Source organism: Castor canadensis, chromosome 2 (genome assembly GCF_047511655.1).
Source record: "Castor canadensis chromosome 2, mCasCan1.hap1v2, whole genome shotgun sequence".
Classification (NCBI taxonomy): domain Eukaryota; kingdom Metazoa; phylum Chordata; class Mammalia; order Rodentia; family Castoridae; genus Castor; species Castor canadensis.
In genome coordinates, this window is record NC_133387.1 from 32,634,803 (window position 1) to 32,657,614 (window position 22,812).

Sequence of the window (22,812 nt, forward strand, 5' to 3'; positions counted from 1 at the left end):
TTGCCTCTTGTTAGATAAAAAATGATGAGCTATTGATTAAATATCAACAATTCCATAATGTTCAACTTAATATTTCTTTTACTACATTATGGAGCTTATGGTGGAGAAGCAAGAGGGCATACAAATACTACCTGTGAGAGAAGGTTCCAGTGGCTAGATGGTCTGTAAATAGGAATAGCAAAGGAGTGCCACTGAAGACTTGCAGTGAGTAGAATTAAATAAATCTATGCCACTTTGTAGAAGACAGCAAATTATCCTCATCTCTCAATCTGTTTCCTCCTTTGTATGATGATGAAAAAGTACAGCAGCAAGCACAGTGGTGGGGGGGCAGAATAAATATTTGATGAATGAATAACTAGATGATGTCTAAGGTCATTTACAAAGCTAGTTTTCTGTTATCCTAGGTACAATTATCATTTTTAATATATGTTATAGGTGACTTAATGAAAAAGATAAGTGACAAAAGTCCAAAGGGCAGGACTGAAATGCAGTACTTCTGTGAATTCAGTATATTTCAATAATTATGAGCACTTCACAGGGCAGCAAGCTCCCCTTTTATTTGTGTGAGACCCAATAAGCCTCATGGGAAAGAGATTAGATCTGGACTCTCTCTTAGCCATCACTCCCTGAGAAAGTATTTGAGGAATATGAACCATCCTTTCCCCTCTCCAGCAGTGTACAAAACTGTGAGGGAACACATCTCAAAGTAGAGTCAAGCTTACCAGCTTGCTCACTCATTGGCAATTAGAAAGGAGGGCTTAAGTATGATAGTTGGTAGTCTCAGTTCACTGGACTGTAAGCTCTGCTAGGGTAGAGACTCTGCCATTTGTTTTTGTTGTTTTCCTCCACTGAATGTTTAGTGGCAAACCAAGGTTGGCACATAAGATAGAATTAAATAAATCTATGCTTAATACCTGAGCTGCGATTTCTTCTAGCATATATTACTATACATATATATATATATATATATATATATATACATATATATATATATATATATATACACATACATTGGTCATAGAAAAAAGGAACATGGAAATGAAAGAATGAGCAAGCCAAGTGCTGAAAGTTTTACTAAAGTTGTGCAACAGAAACTTATAGTTCAGAGCTAGGAAATGTGTGTAGGGTAGACAGGAGTTGGTTTTCTTTCTTTCTTTCTTTCTTTTTTTTTTTTGTGGTACTGGGGTTTGAACTCAGGGCCTACACTTTGAGCCACTCTGCCAGATCCTATTTTGTGATGTTTTATTTTGAGATAGGGTCTTATGAACTGTTTGCCTGGGCTGGCTTCAAACTGCTATCCTCCTCATCTCTGCCTCTTGAGTAGCTAGGATTACAGGTGTGAGCCACTGGCACCCCGCCAGGAGTTGGATTTCTCTCTTCACTACAGTGTGGTGTTTGTGAGTATGACTGTTTCCACATCAGGACACTGCAACACAGGACCAGGCAGCCCCAGTAGTAAGGGGATATGTTCAACAGCTTAGAGATCAACTCTCCCAGCCCAAGAGGCCCAACAGTAGCAAAGACCCCTGGAATCCACAGAGAGCATGGGAAGCCACAGAAGAGAAGGTCAGCAACAGACAGCCAAGAATCAAGCTACCCTTACACAGACACCTTGGAAGGGTAACAAAGTTGCATTGTTTTACCAAATAGACTGAACTTGGGTCTGAGAAGACATGGCTGAAACCAATAAAAATGTATATTCTTATTTGTCCAACATATTATTAGTGACATGGTAAATAGTCACGAAGAAGTAATACTTTAAAAATATTTTATAAATAATATTACAAATAATATTTACTTTAAAAATATGAATTCCTATTAACGAATATCTACTCATAGGTATGACTATGAGTCAATTTCTTAGGCTTCTTAAGTTTAGCATTTTTATCTAGAAAATGAGAATAATAAAATAGCACTCTACCTCAGATACAGAATTAAATATGAAATTCCACTAAGGTGCTTTACACTGCTCTTTGCATATAGTAAACGTTCAAGAACCTTTACATAGCTATTAGTAGTCATTTAGAATCTTATTTTCTATAGCCTAGAAGTTATGCTTTTAAAACTTCAAAGTATAGGTAAAATGTTATTCCTTTTGAGTTTATTCAGCATTAAGTAGTTCCTGTTATTACTCAGTAGCAGGTCTGGCTAATCTATTATGTCTTCTTTCCTGTGATTTTTAAAAATCTAGTATTTGAAATTAATCTCTTAAAAACAAAATTGAAAGTGTATATGATAAGAAGACATTTGTGAACCAAAACTAAAACAGTATCTATACTTACAAGAGACTGTAAAGACACTCTGTTTCTACTGACTTTCCTCAGGTTTAGTATTGCAGACCCAAGAAAACTGTTCAGTTCCTATTCTGCTTCACTTACTTAAAGGAATTCTGTATTAGGTTATGGATGGAGTAAGCCTAGGACTGACCCAGTTATTGTGATATTTGAGTCTGTTCCTTATGTTTTGTTCAAACAGAGACATCTTTGCAATTAACACAAATTAAAATAGAACTAGTTTTTAGTCAACAGATTTATTATACCCAGACAAAACTATTTTTGATCTATATCTGACCTTAAATGATATAATTTGGGGATTTGTATACTCCAAAATACATCAATTCTTTAATAAAAGTTTGCTTTTTAATTTATAAAAATGACATTGGCCAGAGTATCTTTGAGAAAATACACACGCATTTTCTCAATTGTATATTATGACTAATATACAATTCTAGCATAATTCAGGTAATTCACAATTAATTTCTCAAGATCTGACATTATTTTATTGTTACCTACGTATTATTGATGTTGTAATTTCCTCTCTATGGCTTCAGAATATCTTTCATATGCTGTTACCACATAGGGGAACATCAAACCACAAATAAAAATAGCATAGTACTTCAACAGAGTAGTCTTTGGGGGAAAAAGTATAACTTATGCTTTATTATAGGAAATGAGATGTAGACCATGTCCTGATGTAAGTGGAGTCACAATTTGACCTATAAAAATGCCCAGATCAATGACAGCAATGTGTTTTAAAGGGTTTGTCATTGTATAAAATTTCCACTAACTAACCAATCCATCAATCACATGTCCATTGAGTGCTCAGTAAATGTAAGCCATAAATGTTCTCCTTTCTGTTCGTTTTCAGAGGAAGTGTCAAAGCCATGCAATTCTACAAAAGCAATTTTCCCCATGGACTGCTCTATGTTTTGACCATGACAACATAAGGACCTTGAATTCTGCTCATTTTCCTGGTAATAAAAACTATGTCTAGACTACTGCTTCAATTTCCCTGCCCTATGATTTCACTGCTATGACCAACAGCATGAAAGATTGTTTTATTACTTTATGGCAGCTTAATTTTCCTTTGATTTTTTTTTTTTATAAATTTTCACAGGAAAAAAATTTAAAAAAAAAAGCAAGAAATGCTCAATGACTTCAGCAAGGCCCAAGATGAATAATTTGGTATAAATTAATGAGCAACATGAATAACAATTTGAAACACAACTTCTAACAAATATTAATACATGATAGTGCAACAAATATGATCATAAAATTCTTGCCAAAGTCTACTCACTGTGAAAATAAGTTAATCTCTTCATTTATATTAAATATTTTCCCTCCAGAAAATTTCAGGACTAAAATCTTAAATGTTATGGATACAATGTACATCACATTAATTAATGATATATTAGAATTCAGCAACAATGATTATAAAATCTTTTTTAAGTATATTGTAGTCAACTCAATAAAAATGGAAGTTAGGACTATGGGGATCACTGTCCTACTTAAATGAAGCCATGCATTAACATATGTCTTCTTTAACGGCAACTTTACAGGGCATTTGAGCCTGAAAGTTTTACACCATATTTTTGACAATAAAATATACACAGTATTACCGTCGATTTGCTTCTCCACTTCTACATTATTTACAACTAAGTAGACTATAGTTGAACCAGTGTTTATTTAAAATATCAGGATTTTCAAAATATGTGAAGCCCCTAGTGAAATAAGAATGTAGACTATACAGAGGCTAGAGACAGTTGCCAGAATAAAGTCTAATGAGAGTTAGAGATCTAAATGCCAGAAATAGACCAAGAGCATGGAACTGCTTCAGAAAATATTTTTGGTTAGGAGACTAAGCAAGCATGTTATTTCTGAACTATCTTGTCCTGAGGTCTTTCCCTTCAAATGACCCACAATATGATTGGAATCTGTGGGAGTCAGGTTTGGCTGAGCAGCACTGTAACACAAGAGTTCAATTCTAACCTGCTGAGGACACCAGAGCGTGAGTCAGAAGTCAGGCGTACTCTGACAAGAGTTTCTGAAATAGTGTGTCAGTTTGCAACCTTAGCTACTTAAAGCAGATCATTAACCAAAGACATCTGACCTATTTTATGTCTTATAAATGACTAAAGAATTAACCAAATTAATTGAACCAAAAGGGGAAGAGTCTTTGTATCTGAAGACCTAAATAATTGCTGTTCCTAAAAATGTTAATTAGGTGATTACATTTTAAAATTATGTCTTCCTATTCTTTTTTGGATTTTAACCTTGGAAGTTAATCTCTTTTCCAGACAAACTTAAACCAGGACATGAACTGAGGTTCAAATGACTATTTCTATAAAGATACTCTTCAAATTTTTTTCAGACATCTCTCATCTCTTGTACTTCCAAGATACTATATATATATGTACATATGAATTATTTTCCAGAGCTATAACCATGACTTTTAGCTTTTGATATCAGTACATTATTTCAACACCACTTTTTTGTATGTCCCTGTATAACAATACTGGAGTTGAACTTCCTGCTCTAAGCTGCTACATAGATTCCTTAGAATAAGTGGATGGTGGATTAAGAAGTCATTTATATTTTGCTATTCATCATCAAATACATTATGTATTTTAGAGAAAATAGTTTTGTGGTACCCAATAACATCCCAGTCATTTTCAATAAATTAAGGCTGTTTTGTCATTGCTTTAAAAGTCCATTGTTCTCTGGCATCACTCAAGGGCTCTAAGTCATGTGATAACAACTCATACTCTTTGTTATTTTTGGCTGCATAGACCCAGTCAATGGATGCTGGATTTAAAAGCTTAATTTGTAAGTAGTGGAAAGAATTCAAGGTAGCTGGTAACAATGAAAAAATATCAAAGTATAGGTTTTCCTCTCTTACTTCCCCATCTAAGGAAGAAGGATATATGCCTGTTTGGGAACCAAAACTTTAATATGTTGTTTGTGGTAGTGGGAAAAAAACTGGCTGATTAGTCTGTGCAAGTGAATTGGAGATAGAAGAGTAGACAAAAGGCCAATGAAGAGAGAGGTTGGTCTAGGTGGTGCTTTGGTAACTTAGGTGCTTAGGGAAAGGGGTTTATAAAACCATAATTTGGTAGAAATTTTATTGTGTTGAGTAAGACTAATTCTCTTTACTATTATTTTACCTGCAACACTGACCCCTCAAAACAAAAATCTCTTAAATTTAAATTACTCTTCAAGGCTTTTGAAAATAGATCTGTAGTTAGAAAGGAATGTTTGTTTACTTGTTTGCTTCACACAGCAGAATACTCATTTTTTTCAAAGGATCAGTTTGGTCCAACTTCCCTGCTATGGCTGGCTCAGTTGACTATGGCTGGAGTTAGGTTCCAAGGCCTGAGTGGGCTTCAGGACTCTCCTCTGAGAGAAAAAGGAAGGGTGATCAGTGGTACCTGAGCAAAATTGGATGTAGAGAAAAAGCACATGAAGTTTCCTTAAGAAGTTAGGTTGCAAATGAATATAGAATTTTTTAAATCTGTTGAACCACCATAAGAAGGGGACAAAGGTAGAAAGCAAAACAAAAAAAAAAAAAAACAGAGGAGATGAACCAATTCGGGTTATAATATGGGTTGTATATATGGAAATGTGAGAAGGACACAACTCCCTGTGTAGCTATCTTAATCAAACAAAATTGTTATTTTTTTCTTTTACAAAATCGGAGAACAAGAGGGCTGAACTGGTCTTGCATGGAGGGGTTGGTACAAGTGGGAGGGAAGAGTTAGGGAAAGGGTGTGAGGGGGATGAATATAGTGCAAATACTGTGTACACATGTATGTAAATGGAAAAATAATACATGCTGAAACTACTCCAGGAATAAGGGGAGGGGAATAAAGGAGAATGTTGAAGGGGGTAAATTCAAGTATGATATATTTGATACATTGTAAGAACTTTTGTAAATGCCACAATGCCCCCACCCACCAGCACAATAAAAATAAATTTTAAAAGTTGAAATTTAAATAAAAAAAAAGTTAGGTTGAACTCAAGAGTGTTCATTCAATTTCATGGATCTTTAGTGAAAAGTGACAAAAGTTCATGCCACCATCACCCATCAAATGATTTGCCATTCAGGCTTTCACCTTCCCTTGACTCACAGCTACTGCCAATTTCTCAGAGTGTTGCTCTTTACACAGCATTTTCTTCTATCAATCTGACTTTTCTTTCCCCACCACTTAAAAAATCCACAGTAGCCACTTGTCCTAAGAGGATGAGTTGACATTAGGGCACACATTGCTGACTAGAAATTTTCAAAATTGACTTAAGACTCTAGGCTTTTTTTTTTTTTTTCTCCTTTTCAGGTTTGCTTTCTGCTGTGAGCCACATTCAATATGATTAAGGGCTTTTCACCCACCAACTGCTTAAAATGTTTCAATAGCTTACAAATAGTCAAACACCTTATTAAAATTTGCCCAACAGATAAAACTTCCTTTAATTAAGTACTCAGACTGCACCTGGCACATTTCTTATTTTGCACTTGGTATGGCACATGTGTGATTTACCAATAAACTGTGTAATTGGAAAATTTTAATATACCACTTTGAGGATGGAAACTTTCATTTTATAGCCATTATGAATATAGTTGAAAGTTATTTCCTTTAAACAACACAAAACATGTCTAAAATTGGCTATTTAGTGACCCACACTGGACTCTGAGGATAAATATAGAAACAGAAACATTACAAAATCCTGAACTGAAGAAGACAAATTAGGAAGAACCAGTTTACTTAAGCATGCCATCTTTTCTCTTCTTCTTAACTCTGTATTTAGATTCCAAGTAAACTTTCCTGCTCCTGTAATATTTGGAACACTAGGATATAAACAGTGATGACTTTACTCTTGAAGGGTAAATACAGCCTTGTTTCTAAACTCTGCTTAAGAGAAATATTTCAGGTCCAGTTGTGACATTGTTAGAACTCAGTGGTATTAAACATGCCATTGCAACCTCCAAAACTAGGAGAAAAGAAAAAGAACCTATTTTCCCCCTTTTAATTCAGCAGCCAATGAGAAATGGTTATTATTTACTCATGTGAGGGAATGTTAGTATGAAGCTAATCTGTGCTCCACTAGCAGTCTACTGTGTCAGGCCTTAATTGGAAGAACAGTGAGTGAGGCCTACTAGCAAGAAATCTGTCCTACATCTAAAGCAAGTGAATGGCAAGATAAGTGCAAGATAACAAGATGGCAGCTTTTATTATAATGTTTTTGCATTCCATAGACTCAACTTCTTTCGAGGTTTTATGTCAAAAGCTAAAGCAATATGGATTTTTTTTCTCAAGCAATCTGTAAAAATTTCAAAATAATGTTGAGAGTATAATCTTTCATACAATAGGAAATATTATAAAATAAAAAGGATGTTGTCTACTGATGTGATGAAACCAATTCATTTTTTATTTATTCAGGCTTTGGAAACCAAAAAGGAACTGGACAGGGACTGATATTGGGATGTGGCGCCAGCAGCAATAGCAGTAGCAAGAGGAGAAGCAGGTACAGCGTGAACCTAGGTATCACTGACCCTGGACATGGCACCTTAGTGCATATGTGGCAGACACAGCCACAGCCTCTGCCACATGTGCCCCAAGGGCAGGACACCTTTGGTGGACAGGACAAGTGATTGTGTAATACCAACAGATGACCACAGGACACTGGGGAAGGAGTGGAATAAATGGTGGTGGTAATAGGGAGAGGACTGTGTTCATAAGGACATAAGATACTCCTTCTAAGACAAAGGGATCTATTGGGACATCACAATAATTAGGAATGCTTCCAAAATTTAATAGATGAGAGTCATATACATTCACTTTATGACTTATGTTGGAAAATTCAGATGTTTATTTGGAATGAACTAGTAAGATAGAAAGTCCAGCATCTATTTAAATAGTTAGGTGCATTCTCATTGGCCAGTACACAACCATAACAGCTGTTACTATGTTAAATATCACTTTGTAAAACAATGGATTGTCCCTTGCCCACATTACTTTCGAATGTCTCCCTGATGTGGATGAAAGGCTTATTGGTAATTATTTTAAATCGAGTTTAACCCAACTTTGCATATAAGCTTATATTTCTTAGTTTTAATACATGCTGAACTTTATGGGGATGCAATTCCCTGACTAAGCAAGGAAGCACTAAGCTTCGTTTTATTTGTTACCTTCTCAAGACTTGTTCATCATTTTGGAAAAGCACATCACCAACAGCAATCTGACTTATGTAAGGAATCTTAGTTTTCCCTATAATACAACCATATCAGTCTGAATTTGTAGCTGTCACATTCATGGTAATTTTTAATATGAGTAGAAATACTTGAGTGTTCCATTACACTTTATGGTGTCATCAAGCATAAAATGTTTTCTTATGGAAATACATAATGTTATATTATGAATTACTTCCTTTTATTTATCCTTTACATTATAGTTGGGGTATGATGCTGGTTTGTTGAGATTAGGTGTGTAGGTGATTTACAGATATTTCATTCTATATCAACCGGATGTCATTAAATATATTTATTATCCAAAGAGACTATGAGGTTTGATAAGAATGAGTGGTTTGTAACAGGATTTTAAAGTGAAGGTAACTGAAGAGTAAGAGTAAGTAGAAGCAAAGAAATATTTTTGTGATCATTTTAGGATCTAAGATCATTCCCAGTTAGCAAGTACTGAAAAATATGGCCCTCGCTAAATTAAATTGAAGTGGTAGCTAGCAATTATCAACTAATACGTATGGAGAGACTTACTGAAAGAACAATCATAATATTTAACGTTTATGAGGTGCTCGGTTTGTGCATTATTCCAAGTACTTTAAATATATTAACTCAGTCTATCCTTTTAACAACCCTACGAGACAAAATCATGATCGTCCCTACATTATAGACAGAAAACTGAAGCATGGAGGTGAGAAACCTGCTCAAGGGCAGTGGGCTACTTAGTGGCCAAGATGGGATTAGCACATCAACAGAACCTGGCTGCATCTGCACCTACCACTATCCTCCAGCAGCTGTGTGACCAGGTCAGAGCAATTACTAGTTTAAAAACCATTTTCAAGAGCCATTAATTCTACAAAAATTATATATTTCTCATAAAACATAATTGATTTGATTTATATTCATTAATCACCTTCTCAGATTGGTACTTTGCAAACTAGTTTTGCAGTATGATCAGTGACTTCTAATGGCTATCATATAACTCTCCCACTGAAACCCAGGAAAGCAGTTACTAAAAACTAGGACAACTAACTCTTGGCATTCCCAAGTGACCAAAGAATGTGTCACTACCATTCTAGAGGCCCAGACCCAAACCTGGTTGCTGTACCCACATCTGACTCATGCTAACCTCTAGCATGTCACTGCAGAACAAGGGTTATCATGATAAAAGTTCTATGCTGCCTATTAAGGTGGTAGGTAGCTTGGGGTCGTGAGTCTGGCAGAAGCACATCAGACAAGGGTAACAGAAGAAAGAATAGGAGGACCCTCAGAGGAGAGCATAGTGGTGAGCAGTGAGGACTGGAGCTGACTCTCCCAAGGCTACCAATTCCCATCTGCTACTTAGCTCCCTATCACAACACAAACAACAACAACAACAAAAAATCATCTTCTTCACTCTGCTTATGTAAAAATATTGTGATGAATCAGAAATTAAAAGCTTATGTTAGTTGATGAAGTAATAATAACAATAAAATGGTAAATAAATTCAATTTCTCACTAGGCCCAGTTTTCTTTAAATAACTTTCTTAGTTTCTTGCATTATAATAAAACCTCAAAATATAGTATGGTGGTTCAAGTTTATCCTAAGTGTTACAGTCTATTCCTTTAGAAATGGATCTGGTGCTTTCTAACTGTGAAGCCTAGAGGTTCTCTATTTATTAGTCTAAAAAGGGCACAATGTAGCTACTCCACAGAAAGTTCTAAGGGTTAAAAGGATGTAGTGTGAAAAGTGTTTGACATAATGTCTGATATATGATAAGTAAAAAGTAATTGTGACTGCTCACTATTACCTTAGGGTAATTTATAAAATACTTGTGGAGCAAAAATCTAAAGCCCCACTATAATTAACCATAGAACAAGCCCCAAACTAGTCCTAATTCTGCTTTGTGAATGTTCTTAATCTCTAACTTTGTTATACTTACTTGTTTATTCCTTTCTAAGTCAGAAAGCCTCTAAAAAGAACAATATACATTGTTGTACCAGTTTAATGTCAATGTGGAAAACTGAAAACTTCATTCAGTTTTTGTCCACCAATAAGTTCTAGATATTCTTATACATTACTTGTATGGATTTATAATACATATTCTTATACAAAACATTTTTATGACAACTCTATGAGGAAAGAATGATCAGTAGAATTGTTCCCATTTTACAAAGTCTAGGAAAGAGGCATAAATAGATTAAGGATTTTTGCCATAGTCACATAACTGTCCAACATCTTGGTGGAACTAGAATTAGATTTCTTTCTACCTGGACCCTCAGGTTCCTGACTTCTGCCTTCACTATGAATGAATGCATCTAGGTTAGAATTCTTATCACTGTATGCGTTCTAACAGATGTTCAGAAAAAGGTGAGACAAATGGGTCATGGAAAGGCTTCCTTTAATAATGTGGAAGAAATAACGGTCTGCTTTTGTCCTTTGGGGCAACTCTGACTTCTTGGAATGCTGCATATTTGCTTATGAGATGACTGTGGACACTGGGATTACACTGCTAGTGTGATTCTATGCCAATAATTAAAATGGCTCAGAAGAAAAGAGAAAGCTCTATATTTCACCATTAGATGGTGCTAGAAGAAGTTTAAAGAAATCAATCTCAAAAAAGTCATTGATGTAATGAAGCATAGGGTTTTAGAGGGGTTTGCCATATAATAAAGTCTATGCTTCTCTCTGAGACAGGGGCACACCCAACCCGTCATCACACAGTAAAACATTATCCAGTTAATTACACTTTTGCCGAATAGGTTTCTTCTCTAATCACAACTTCAACTGTGAACGGAAGAATCTAAGATTCTATGTAGAGATAGCAATGCATTTTGCTCTTTGCTTATAGTTTGTTGAAACTCTTATTTTAAGTCTTTATCAATATATTTTTCAACAGGATGTGTCAGATTGGGAAAGATGAAATGTCTGTTATAAGGCATTAGTGATATGTTTTATTAATAATTCTGGTAGTTATAATGAGTTCAAGAGACTAGTCATAACAAACATCATCTTTCCATGAATAATTTGTTAAGCAGTGTACAGTTTATGAAGTTGTATGCATTTCATCGTGTCAGTCAGCTTTATTACCTAATATTGACGATGTTCCAAATCAAAGTCAGTATGCTGTCCAGGACTTCTGTGAAAATGAATGAAGAAAGTCTTGAATGCTAAAAGCTTACTAAAACTGTTTTTCTTTTGTAACACTTATAATTTTCTTGTTGTACAATATCTGTCTCTACCAGCAGAAGGAAACTGGAAGAGTGACTGACTTGAAGTTCAGTACACTGAATCTGTGAACATCTAACTCTCTGTGAGTGTGTGTGTGTGTGTGTGTGTGTGTGTGTGTTAAATGAGTATAATTTAAAATGCATTGAAAAAGTGAATCACAGTCACAGTATAGTATAGTTCTCTTTGACATATTGACTTTACTCACAAAACAGGCAAATTTCAGGATCAATTTTCACCACCAAGCAGTTAAATCCCGGACCCAAATGTGTTCTGTATCTTTCTTAAACTCTGCTCTGTAGTCCCCAGAGGGAGTTCATGGTGACTTAAAAATAAAAGGTTTGATTATTGCTATAAGAACATATTTTGAAGCAAGTAACATTTTTTAGGCATCTTATCAAGATTTCAGATTAAGTACTAATATTTCTGTTGTATACACATTGGCTCGGAAAGAATTTATATGGGGAAAATATCCCATCTGCTGCTTGAGTATGCCAAGTGAACAAAAGATTTATGTGATTCCCAACTAGTAGGCTACAGTAAGCAACAGATACTTTATTTCATTTTCAAGGAAATGAAGCAGGGTTATATTATCACTTTCTCAAATATCTTCTTTTGATTTTGGTTGCTATTAGTTAATTTAGATATTTATGATTCCTAGTAGAGTTATATTATAGATGATAGGTCAGGCTATGTGGGTGGTCAGGGCATTTGCACAATTCAACAGTTTTCACGGGTTCTGCCTGGTTATAGTTGTATCCAAAATTCTCATCAATAAATTATTTATTTATGTTGAAGTATTTCCCATAGGGAAAAATGTACATTTGAGAGAAAAAATTATAGCAGTACTGATTAATTTATCAGATTAACTAAGTCTGGGGAGCAGAAGCATGGTCTAGAAACGTGAGGATTGAGGTTTAAGGTAGTAAATAACATAACACAGCACAGAAAGGTAGACCATATAAACCAGCACAAGGCCATTGGAGTAGCCAGGGGGAAGCATCAGAGCTTTTGGTGCTTAAGAGGAGAGATTAATTTTATTTTGGGAGGAGGGTTATTCTGCTGAAAGAATTTCCTAGACTTTATGCTATCCAAATCAATAAACACTTATCAGATATATAACAGATATCTGTTGTTTTTGTCTGTCAAATATGACTTTCTTCCTTGGGGATCTGTTCTCCCTATCCACGTGGCAATCACAGTGCCCATGTCAACTCTATCTATTTCTGACTGTTAGGAGCTAAACAGTGTTCCCCAAAATTTATATGTTGATGCCCTAACTGTACCTGGGAATATGACTACTTTTGAAAATAAGGACTTTAAATAGGGAATTAAAGTAAAATGAGATCATTGGGTAATCATAAGAGGAAATTAGAACACAGGTATAAAAGACCATAGGAGGACATAGTCAGTATGCAGTACCTGCAAGTCAAAGAGAGACCCCGGAAGAAACCGTATCAGCTGACACTCTCATCGCAGGCTTTTAGTCTCCAGAACTAGGAGAAATACATTTCTGTTGTTTAAGCAACCCAATCTGTAATACTTTGTTATGACAGTCCTAGCAAACATCCAAACTGGCTGTGAGAACAGCCTCAGCCCCTAACAGACATCATCCCCTTGTCACAGTGTTGACCAGAGCCCACCAGACCGTCCATGATCGTCTCTCAATTTACAGATGGAAGAGAAGGTGCTGTGTTTCCGAACTGGGAATAGCTAGCAGCCACCTTCACTGTCATTTGGAGAGAAGCTATCTACAGAAAGAAAGAGTGAGGGCAATGTGCTCACTCTCAAGTGGAGAGAGAGAGAGAGAGAGAGAGAGAGAGAAAGAGAGAGCTTGTGAGTTTTTCCCAAGAATCAGTTAAACTTGAATGCAGATTTACTAGGTAACCAACTAATTCCTTTTTGCTTGTGTTCACTTGAATGGAATTTTGCTCTTGCAAATGAAAGAGCACTAGACATAATTTTGCATACATTTAGGTGAGGTAGAGACATACAGGATACAAAGAAGGAATTTAACTGTCAGGGAACTTATAGGGTAGATGAAAATAAGAAATCTTTACACAAAGTAGTAGCAAATGGAGTTATATATTAAATTACAAATCCTAAATGTTGGTGAACATAAGTGTTGGGTAAATGTGGAGAAGAAAAGTCACATTTTGTTAGTGTGATCTGATGGATCCATAAGGAGAAGAACAGGCATTCAAAGGAGATATAAGGAAGGTGTCTATGGATACCACCAGGTTGAAGGAAAGAAAGGACAAAGGAGAGGGATGAATGAGGGGAAGATTCTAACCTAAGATGAAGAAAAAGCTAGAGAGCTAACATAAGCAGTACTGAAATACCACTAGATAAGCAAAGAGAGAGACCTCTCTCCATTGTCATCCTGCTCCTTCCTCTGGCAATCAGCACTTAGCTTCTCCTCAAAAGTAATGATGAAGAAATATTTGAAGAATTTTGGGTTTGAACTGTACACAAATATGAGTCTGCTTAACAGAACTACTTGCCCATCTCCAGTTTGAATGCATTGATCAAGAATGATAAATGTGGTGGTCTGTCTTTTGGCTGCAATGATAATTACTCAAAAATTGCCACTATTTCATGAAATTTATAGATATCCTTCTACCTTGCCTATGGAAAACAGTGTAGAAGTTTTGTAGCTCTTCCATAGATGTAACTATCTCATCAAAAATAGGTAATTAGAAGAGCTTGGAGTGTGGCTTAAGTGGTAGAGCATTTATCAGCAAGGGGGGGCCCTGAGTTCAAACCAAAATCATGCCAAAAACAAAAATAGGTAATTATGAATTGGATGAATGAGAAAATGTTTTCTGCTTCTCCTTCTCCCATTCTGTGACCATAAATACCAAGCTCACAGTGAGTAAATAGGTAAATCAGTCTAAGTGTTAATGAGACCCTCTGATGATTGGCAAGGGTCTTCCACAACTCTGACCCCTTCATCAGTATCATTTCTATTCAACTCATCTCTAAAATATTCAAAATATTAGAGTGACTATTACAGAGAAGATACTATAGCTATGCACTGAACTTGAGCAGTAAAAAAATAAGGTTCTGCGTTAAGGAATCTCAGTCCTTATATGGAGATAAACACAAACAACAATGAAGATATACTGGTGGCTTCTCTAATGTACAATAGCAACACCAAGGAAAGACAGTGTAAATATATTTCCATAAAATAGGATGATCTTACTCTCAAGACAGTCTTGAATCAATGTATAGACCAAGTAGTTTACATTTTTAATATGAAATATGTTCACAAAAATGTTCCTCATAATTATCTCTAGGTCATTAAATTTGAAATACTTATTTTCTTCTTTATATTATTTCATTTTTAAGCTAATATGCTCAATTTGGAAGGAATGTGTCCTTGGCCTGCCACCGGGCTTCTCTTAAGCTTATGTTTGAAAGACAAATAAATGCTCTATTCCTGGTTTTTAATTTGTCTAGATCAACTGGTTGCTGGATATAGCCCTAGGGAGATATTCTTTTACAAACCATATCTAGATAACAGCACACTCTGTTAGCTTTTCTTTTGAAATCCTCGTCATAGAGGAGTGGATCTATTCTACCTGCACTAAATTCGGCAAAGTGTCAAGAATCATAACTTATGTCCATCTACCTTCAGATGCATGGACATTCTTTCCAGATTCTTCTATACTACAAAGGCTAGGAGTAGTTTTGTTTTTGATATTTGCTTTCATAAATGTTTTAGAGCATAACCAGGAGAGGCTACTTCAAGGGCCACTAGACAGTTTTCCTGGCAATGGTGGTGGCTGAACTGAAAATGGCAAGAATAGTGTGTGATGTTTTTCCATTTTAGCAATGTGAGGGAGATGTCCTAGGAAGAGAGAACTACACATTTATATGTGGTTCTTGTTGTATAGGACCTGAGAAATATTGTAGAAGCTTGCTATGTTTGATGACTCAGGGCCAGTGTAGAAAAAAATAACAAATATTACAGGTAGCTGTAGGGAAATATGTCAGGTGGCAGACTAAGTGGTCCAGACTTGGTAAGAAAAAGCTGTGATTAAAAAATCTATTGATGGACTTGGAGAAACCAGAAGAATTAAAAACACTGGGAGTATGATCTGAATTTCTAGGGTTGGTAGCATTGAAGGAGTAAATTCTGAAAGGCTATGATTACAAAGTGGTGAATTAATTGCAACTGTCAAAGAGTTCTGGTGGTGCAATTTACCAAGCAAGGCTACAAAAGTGAGAGTGAAGCGAAGGTCAAGGATATGAGATCAAAAAACTGGAAGGCTAGGATGACAAAAGGATCATCTGTATGGACTTCAGAATTCACAAAATCGATGGTAGCAGTGGAGAGAAAGGAGCTAACCCATGTGGTAATTTCCTTATTGACTGTGATGAAAGGTCCAAACATTGGTAGATGGCAGTAAGAAAGGACAGCAAAGAGATGTTGACCATCCCTCCCAACTCCATAATTCAGGATTTAATAGAAAACACAGCTTCATTGTCCTCTGAGCTTAGCAAAATTTCAGTGTTGTGAGGAAAATGGCAGCTGGAGTGATCAGGGCCTTGGGGAATGCTGAAGAGTATGGAGAGGAATGAGGATTACAAGGGAAGGATTAGAACACTAGATGGGGTCAAATGGTCACTAAATTTGACAGGGTTGAGAAACATGAGGGAATTTACTTTAGGGTTCCAACACTGCAACTACACTGAGATATTTACTCAGTGAGGCTACTGATTATTGCCTTGTACTTTCCTGTATTTTCATGTCTTCTCATCTTGGAGACCAAATGATTTTTATTAAAAAGCCAGCACATTTGATTCCAGGCTAAATGCTAAGAAGGCACAGGTTATCTGGTCACTAGATTTGTTACAATGCTTGCCAGGCCCCAAGCATTTGAGCTTGACTCGTTTTCTAGATAAGCTCTATCCCTGGATCAAGTCAGAACATCAGAAAGCTAGTTACATTGGCCTCACTGTTTCAATCCCTAGACAAACTTCTGTGACAAGATATAACAAGCTTGTTTGATTTACTTATGAAATGGTGAGGTTAAACTACACATGGTGATAGATTCCTATAATCCTACCTACTTGAGAGGCAGAGGCATGGGGATTGTGAATTCCAGGCCTGCCCAGGCAAAGCTATGAGACTATCTCAAAAACAAAATACAAACAAAAGGACTAAGTGTGTGGCTCAGGTGGTAGAGTGCCGTAAATTCCTGGGTTTGATCATCAGTACCACACACACACAAAAAAAATGTGGACTTAAGATCCCTCTTGCTGTAGTCTGGATAATGGACTGGATTACACAGAAGCAAGAAAAGGAGTGGGGAAAATATGAGAGTACTAACTTGGACTAGGCTGGTCATTGTCAAGACAGAAAATTGAATGGTTTCAGTAAGCTTTGGGGATGAGTGGCTTGCTGAGGAACTGAATGGGCATGAGAATGTACTTCCAGAAAGTCTACCAATTAGAAATTCATTGGGTTTGCAAACTTTTATAAAAATGCAAATATATTTAAGAGGCTTATGACTACAGTAAGGGTGTAATTTAGTCTGAATTAGTTCCATCAGCTTACGTTCTGCTATCACCTTGCTGAAGTCAGTCATACTAAAGAGATGAGAGAGTTTTACTTGGGGAAATATGTTTTGCATAAGGAATAAAATCATGTGTGGCATGGAAGGTGAGAGTTGGGGAATTAGAGAAGCATCAAGAAGCCAAAGAAAACACAGATGGGGGGTGTCAGGATTTGACAATACTTAGAACCAGCGAACTTTAACCTTATAATATTAATTACAATATAATATCTCACTTAAGTATTGTATAATGTAATTTAAAATTATGTAGATATTATATAAAGCATAACTATATGAAAATTACAATCATAACCTTATAATTTACATAATTTTATTATATAAATATATGAATGGTATAATTATATTATGTTATGATTTATATAAATTAAAATGTAACTATAATATTAATATAATATTTTACTTATAACATTAAAACCAATCAATAGTTCCACCTCAGATAAGTTACTTATTATTGGTCAATATTAAAAAATAACTTTCATTTTGTTATTTCAATGATACATTATATATTTGGAAGTAAAAGGGCATATCTAGAATTTTTTAAAACCCTACCTTGTTTAACAAAATGTGTTAAGTTTTACCTATTATATTCCTTTTTCTTTATGAACTGGCATGTAACTTAAAAAATGAGGACATAGATCCTAACATGTCCAAAATGTTATCTTTGAGTACAAATCTTAGTATATTTCAAACTTCTCATGAAAGCCAGTGCTCAAAACTAAGATAAGACTACTGGAAAGAATGAGTTATGACCAAAAATTTGGCACACTCCTAACCAGGATTTCTTGGATGATGATATTGCACTAAAAAGAACAAAAACAACTCACAACCTAAGTAAAATAGTTCTCTCATGTTTTGTTTTATACTTGTAGTTCAAATATGGGAAAGCATTCTTTTTATCAAGAAAACAAAACTTCATAAAAAAACAAACAAAAATCATGAGCAACAAGTTTGAGCCAACTACATATTATAAAACATTTTTCCAAAAGGCAAAGTATTAAATAGCAAGTTAAAAATAAATCTTTGTGATAGCCAATAAAATTTCCATGGATGTGTGCCCTTTCATGTGAGTCACAGTCTAAGGTCAGGTACACTCTGGCGATGGAAGGAACATACTATCATCCTTACACTGCCTCTAATCACTGCTCTGCTGCTGGACAAATCTGTCCTGGCTCTTTTGCGTGGGTCTCAAACACATTCACCAGTATGATCATCCCTTTTTTCTTAGCATCCTTGTCTCTACTAGCTTGCAAAGACACAGTCTGGGACAACAAGTCCCCTAGAGAAAAAGCACATTGGAATTACAGGATCTCAGCATTATTGACCATGGGCAACCTCAGTATTTTTATAGATGAGCAAACTGAAATACAACTAATTTTTACATCTTGTTCAGAATTAACACTGGTTATGATTCAGAGGTAGACCTTCTGGTATTCTCTGAAACTGCTAGAGACATTTTTCCATACATCTTTCATATTTCTACACATTTTGTAAACATTGGCACTGACAGCTTTTGTTCTGAATGATCTTTTCAAAGATATTTACATTGTAGAAAGCCTTGATAGAAGGAGATGATATCTCATTCCAGAGCAGAGGGAAACTTTGATTTTTGTCCAATATAATAAAAATAATGTCTCCCTCTAGGACAATGGATAGGTATACTCACTGAACATTATAAGTGATTCAAACTCTCTAAGTTTGTGGTTCCTCTCATAACATGCAAACCACTGAGTACATAAGTGTCACCTAGCCAGGACAGGTAAACCAGGCTCAGTAAGCCTGCACAAATGCTAATAGTTTGCCTAATTCTTTGCAGTAAATACAAACATCATTTGTCCCTGACCCAGATATCTCATGCCTCTGACAAGACTCACAAAACTTTAACAAGTGACTTGAGAACTTGGAAGTAGGCTAAAATCTCAGACTCCTTGCAGTTTTCAACAGAAACATAAAACCTTAGAGACAATCAATCATGCAAGGAGAGAAAATATTGTCAGGCTTGCTGGATTTTTCAACTCTAGGTTGATCCGGTTACCATTTATTGAGCATTATATGTTAGGTAAAGTATAGTAGATATGCTTTATTCTTCAAATCAAGTTATATACAAGTATATATACATACATGCGGAATCTACTTGATTTTTTAAGACTGAGCCAATGAGCTGGATATTATTATTCCTACTTTATCAATTAAAAAACAAAACAAAAAACCAACAACCACTTGAAGTTAAGTCACACAGTTAATGGGTGGCAGACACAAAAATCTCAAAAATCTCTAGTTTTAAATTTGTGTTTAGTCAACCTTCAAACAAAACATAGCTTAAACTAGTATAATCCACTTTGGTTTTAAATTAAATGCCTAGATTATGTAGTATTATGTTAAGTTTTACTTTCTTACCTTTATGTTTGTTTGAGTTTTTTTTTTTTTTTCGCTTTATTCAAACAGAATCTCACGATGTAGCCCAAGCTGGCCTCAAACTTATGAGTACTGGGTTTTCAGGCATATGCTGCCACACCTGGCTTTATTTACTTTTTTTTTAAGTATTTTGAACAATACCTTATGCTAAGATAGTGGCAGTTTATTGCCTAATACTTACTCAATATTAAATATTCAGCATTCACAATAAGAAAATTTTGTGCAAATTCTTAGTTCATTTATAGTAATAATCTATAGCAAAAGCTATGGTTTATAAAATGTAGATTAGAAAATAATGGTGTAGACACATTATTTTGAAGCTATACATCTAGGAAAATTATCTTCAGCTAGAGAAAGATAACATGATAGAACAAATAGTTCCATTTAAAAGGCTGCATATTTCATGAAACTACCCTGCTAGTCACAGAGATAAAGAGAACACATGAGACAGAGTGAGAAAAGGGCTACGTATGTCTAGTATTTATAGATGTTCTTGATTATAAAAATGTTTAAAGCTAAAGAGAGAAGAAATTACTTCTTAATTTTATGGAAGCAAAATATAAAATGTAAGCTTATATAAGACTTGCTTAGGGAATTTTTTAAAAACTGATAATCTATTTCAAACCATAAACAGAATTTCAATCCTATGATTCCATTCTGCTGACTAGAGTGCTAAAAAAATTTAATCTTCTGAATCAACCATTCTTAAATATAAACAGCAACAAAAATCTGTAAGCTCTATTCAAAATGCAAGCAATGTTTTAGATTATCTTAACTTTAGACTCACTGGATATTTATTAACATTGTATTAGTAGAAATAATTATTTTACTTACTTTGCACAAAATATTACTTTTTTTGGTATTACTGGTGTTTGAATTCTGGGCCTCATACTTGCTAGGCAGATACTCTGTCACTTAGCCACTCTGCTAGCCTTGCTTTTGTGTTGGGTATTTTTAAGATAGGGTTTCTCAAACTATCTGCCTTGGCTGGCTTCAAACCAAGATCCTCCTGATCTCTGCCTCCTGAGTAGGTAGGATTACAGCCATAAGCAATTAGCACCCAGCAAAACATTACTTTTTTTTTTATAAAATAAAAAAGATATGTAGTTAGAGTTTACAAAAATATTGGATTATATAGTTAGCTATAATTATCATATAAATCAATAATTATAGAACCAAATATATTTAGTATGTATTTTAGAAATGTATCCTAAATTGAATGTAAAATTACTGATTCATTTGTCTTTTAATTCCTGGTAAATGATAGTAGAAGACTGTAGTCTTCAGAGAGGGGCATTAAACAGAGGCTATGTTTGGTTTGGAGGCAGAAACTCCACAGAAAAGCTGATGGGTTAAGATGTGTCATGTTTTCTGATTCCACTAGGACAAAAACTAATTGAAAAGAAAAAGAATTAAGGCTATGCAGATCCTTTGGTAAACAAAGGAGTCACCCTAAGACCTCCTTAGTTGGTGTCTTTTAAAGAAACCTACAAATGTCACATACTTATGCATAAGGAAGCAAACTGAAGGCTACCTGGAAATCTTCTGATTATTTGACATAATCCTTCCTTTCTGCAAAGCTGATGGTGTATTTCTGGTAATATGTTGATCTGAAAGGAATGAGAAAGAGTCTAGTGAGTTAGACATTCATAAATGAAGGAGCAAAGGAAACACAAACCTGAGTGTAAGTGTGAAGCATTGTCTTCACCATTCACACCCAACTTTCAAACCTCTACAAGCCAACATTCAAATCCAGAAGAATGACATGGCTTACTTGATAACACAAGATAAAAATTTGCCCTTGAAAGCTTCAAAATATTTTTGAAAACCTTTTAATATTTCAAAGCAATGATATTTGCTAAACATAAAAAGAAATACTTGAGGCAAATATAGTAATACAAATAACTTCATAGTTATAAGTTATCTGCATTGCAAAAAATAGTACATAAGTATACCTCAAAGTCAATTAAGTTCCAAAGTTCCACAGCGATCTGTGATTTGCATTTACACAGCGATTCTGTGGTGATTCAGTATTACACCTGTTTCAAAACTTTATATGGAGTCTTCTCTTTATACTGAGGGGCATATTGCTTCTAAATATAAAAGCCAGTTACCACAAAACTATTTTAACCGAAATTTGTTATTAGAAGAAAAACCATAAGTGTTGTCATAAATTCAAATATAGGTTTGTTTTTTTTTTTTTAGCTTAAAGTAGAGAAATGATACAAATGAGCTGAATTCTCTCCTTGTTAATTTACAGTTTGGTCAATTGGTGTCATCAACTAAATCCTCAAACTAAAACCAAATATGGAAAAACCCTGCTGAAGCCACAGAAAGAGATCTATATAAATTAGCTTGAAAATCAGGTTCATTTTTGGGACATTTTTGATTACTTTCAAATTAATTCACTCTAGCCTAATAAATGTTATAGTTTCTATCCTATGTCTTGTTGCTATGGCTAGATAAAAAGAACTCATCCATGTTGGAGAAAAAAGGCAACATGACTGACTCATAGTCACAATTCGGCACCTGATAGAATCATAACCTTGAGCACATTTTCCTTCTTTTTCTCAATTTCTTCATTTATAAAATAAAGTATGTAGAGCCTTTGGTCTCTAAATTCTACTTCTGCTCTAAGATTTTATCAATTCTATAATAGATTGCAGTTTTTAAAACATGATTCATATGAAATGCTTTGGAATAGTGCATTGGTTAAATCTTCTCCAACATCTGCAATCTCATTAACCCTATTCACTTACTCAGCAAACTTTCTTTTCCCCAAGAATAGCTAGAGGAAGAGCAAACTTCAGCCCAGGTCTATAAGCAGAATCCACACTTCTGCTTCTGCGCTAACAGCATCCCTGAGTGCTATATATTTTGTCAAGTCTACAAAGATACAAAAGTCTAAATCACTTACATTCTTCTGCACTGGGAATTGACAGAACTCTGTCAGTTTCACACAATTTCAGTTGGAGGGTTTTCCACATTTCTCAAATTCTAACAGGTACTAAACATAGGAAAATAAGGATTTGTATGAAGCTCTGACTCTTCAGTTCAGAATTCTTAAGAAAAGGCAGAGTAGGGAGAAAGTACGGAGAA

General features: G+C 35.0%; 1 protein-coding gene across 1 annotated transcript in view; it reads right to left on the bottom strand.

Moving 5' to 3' along the window:
- The window catches only part of Cped1 (cadherin like and PC-esterase domain containing 1), a 248,918-nt gene that overhangs the window by 164,432 nt on the left and 61,674 nt on the right, over positions 1-22,812 (bottom strand). Inside the window, exon 5 of the mRNA XM_074064410.1 lies at positions 21,248-21,323. Coding sequence (XP_073920511.1) covers positions 21,248-21,323 — 76 coding nt within the window. The remainder of the gene's footprint in view (positions 1-21,247; positions 21,324-22,812) is intronic.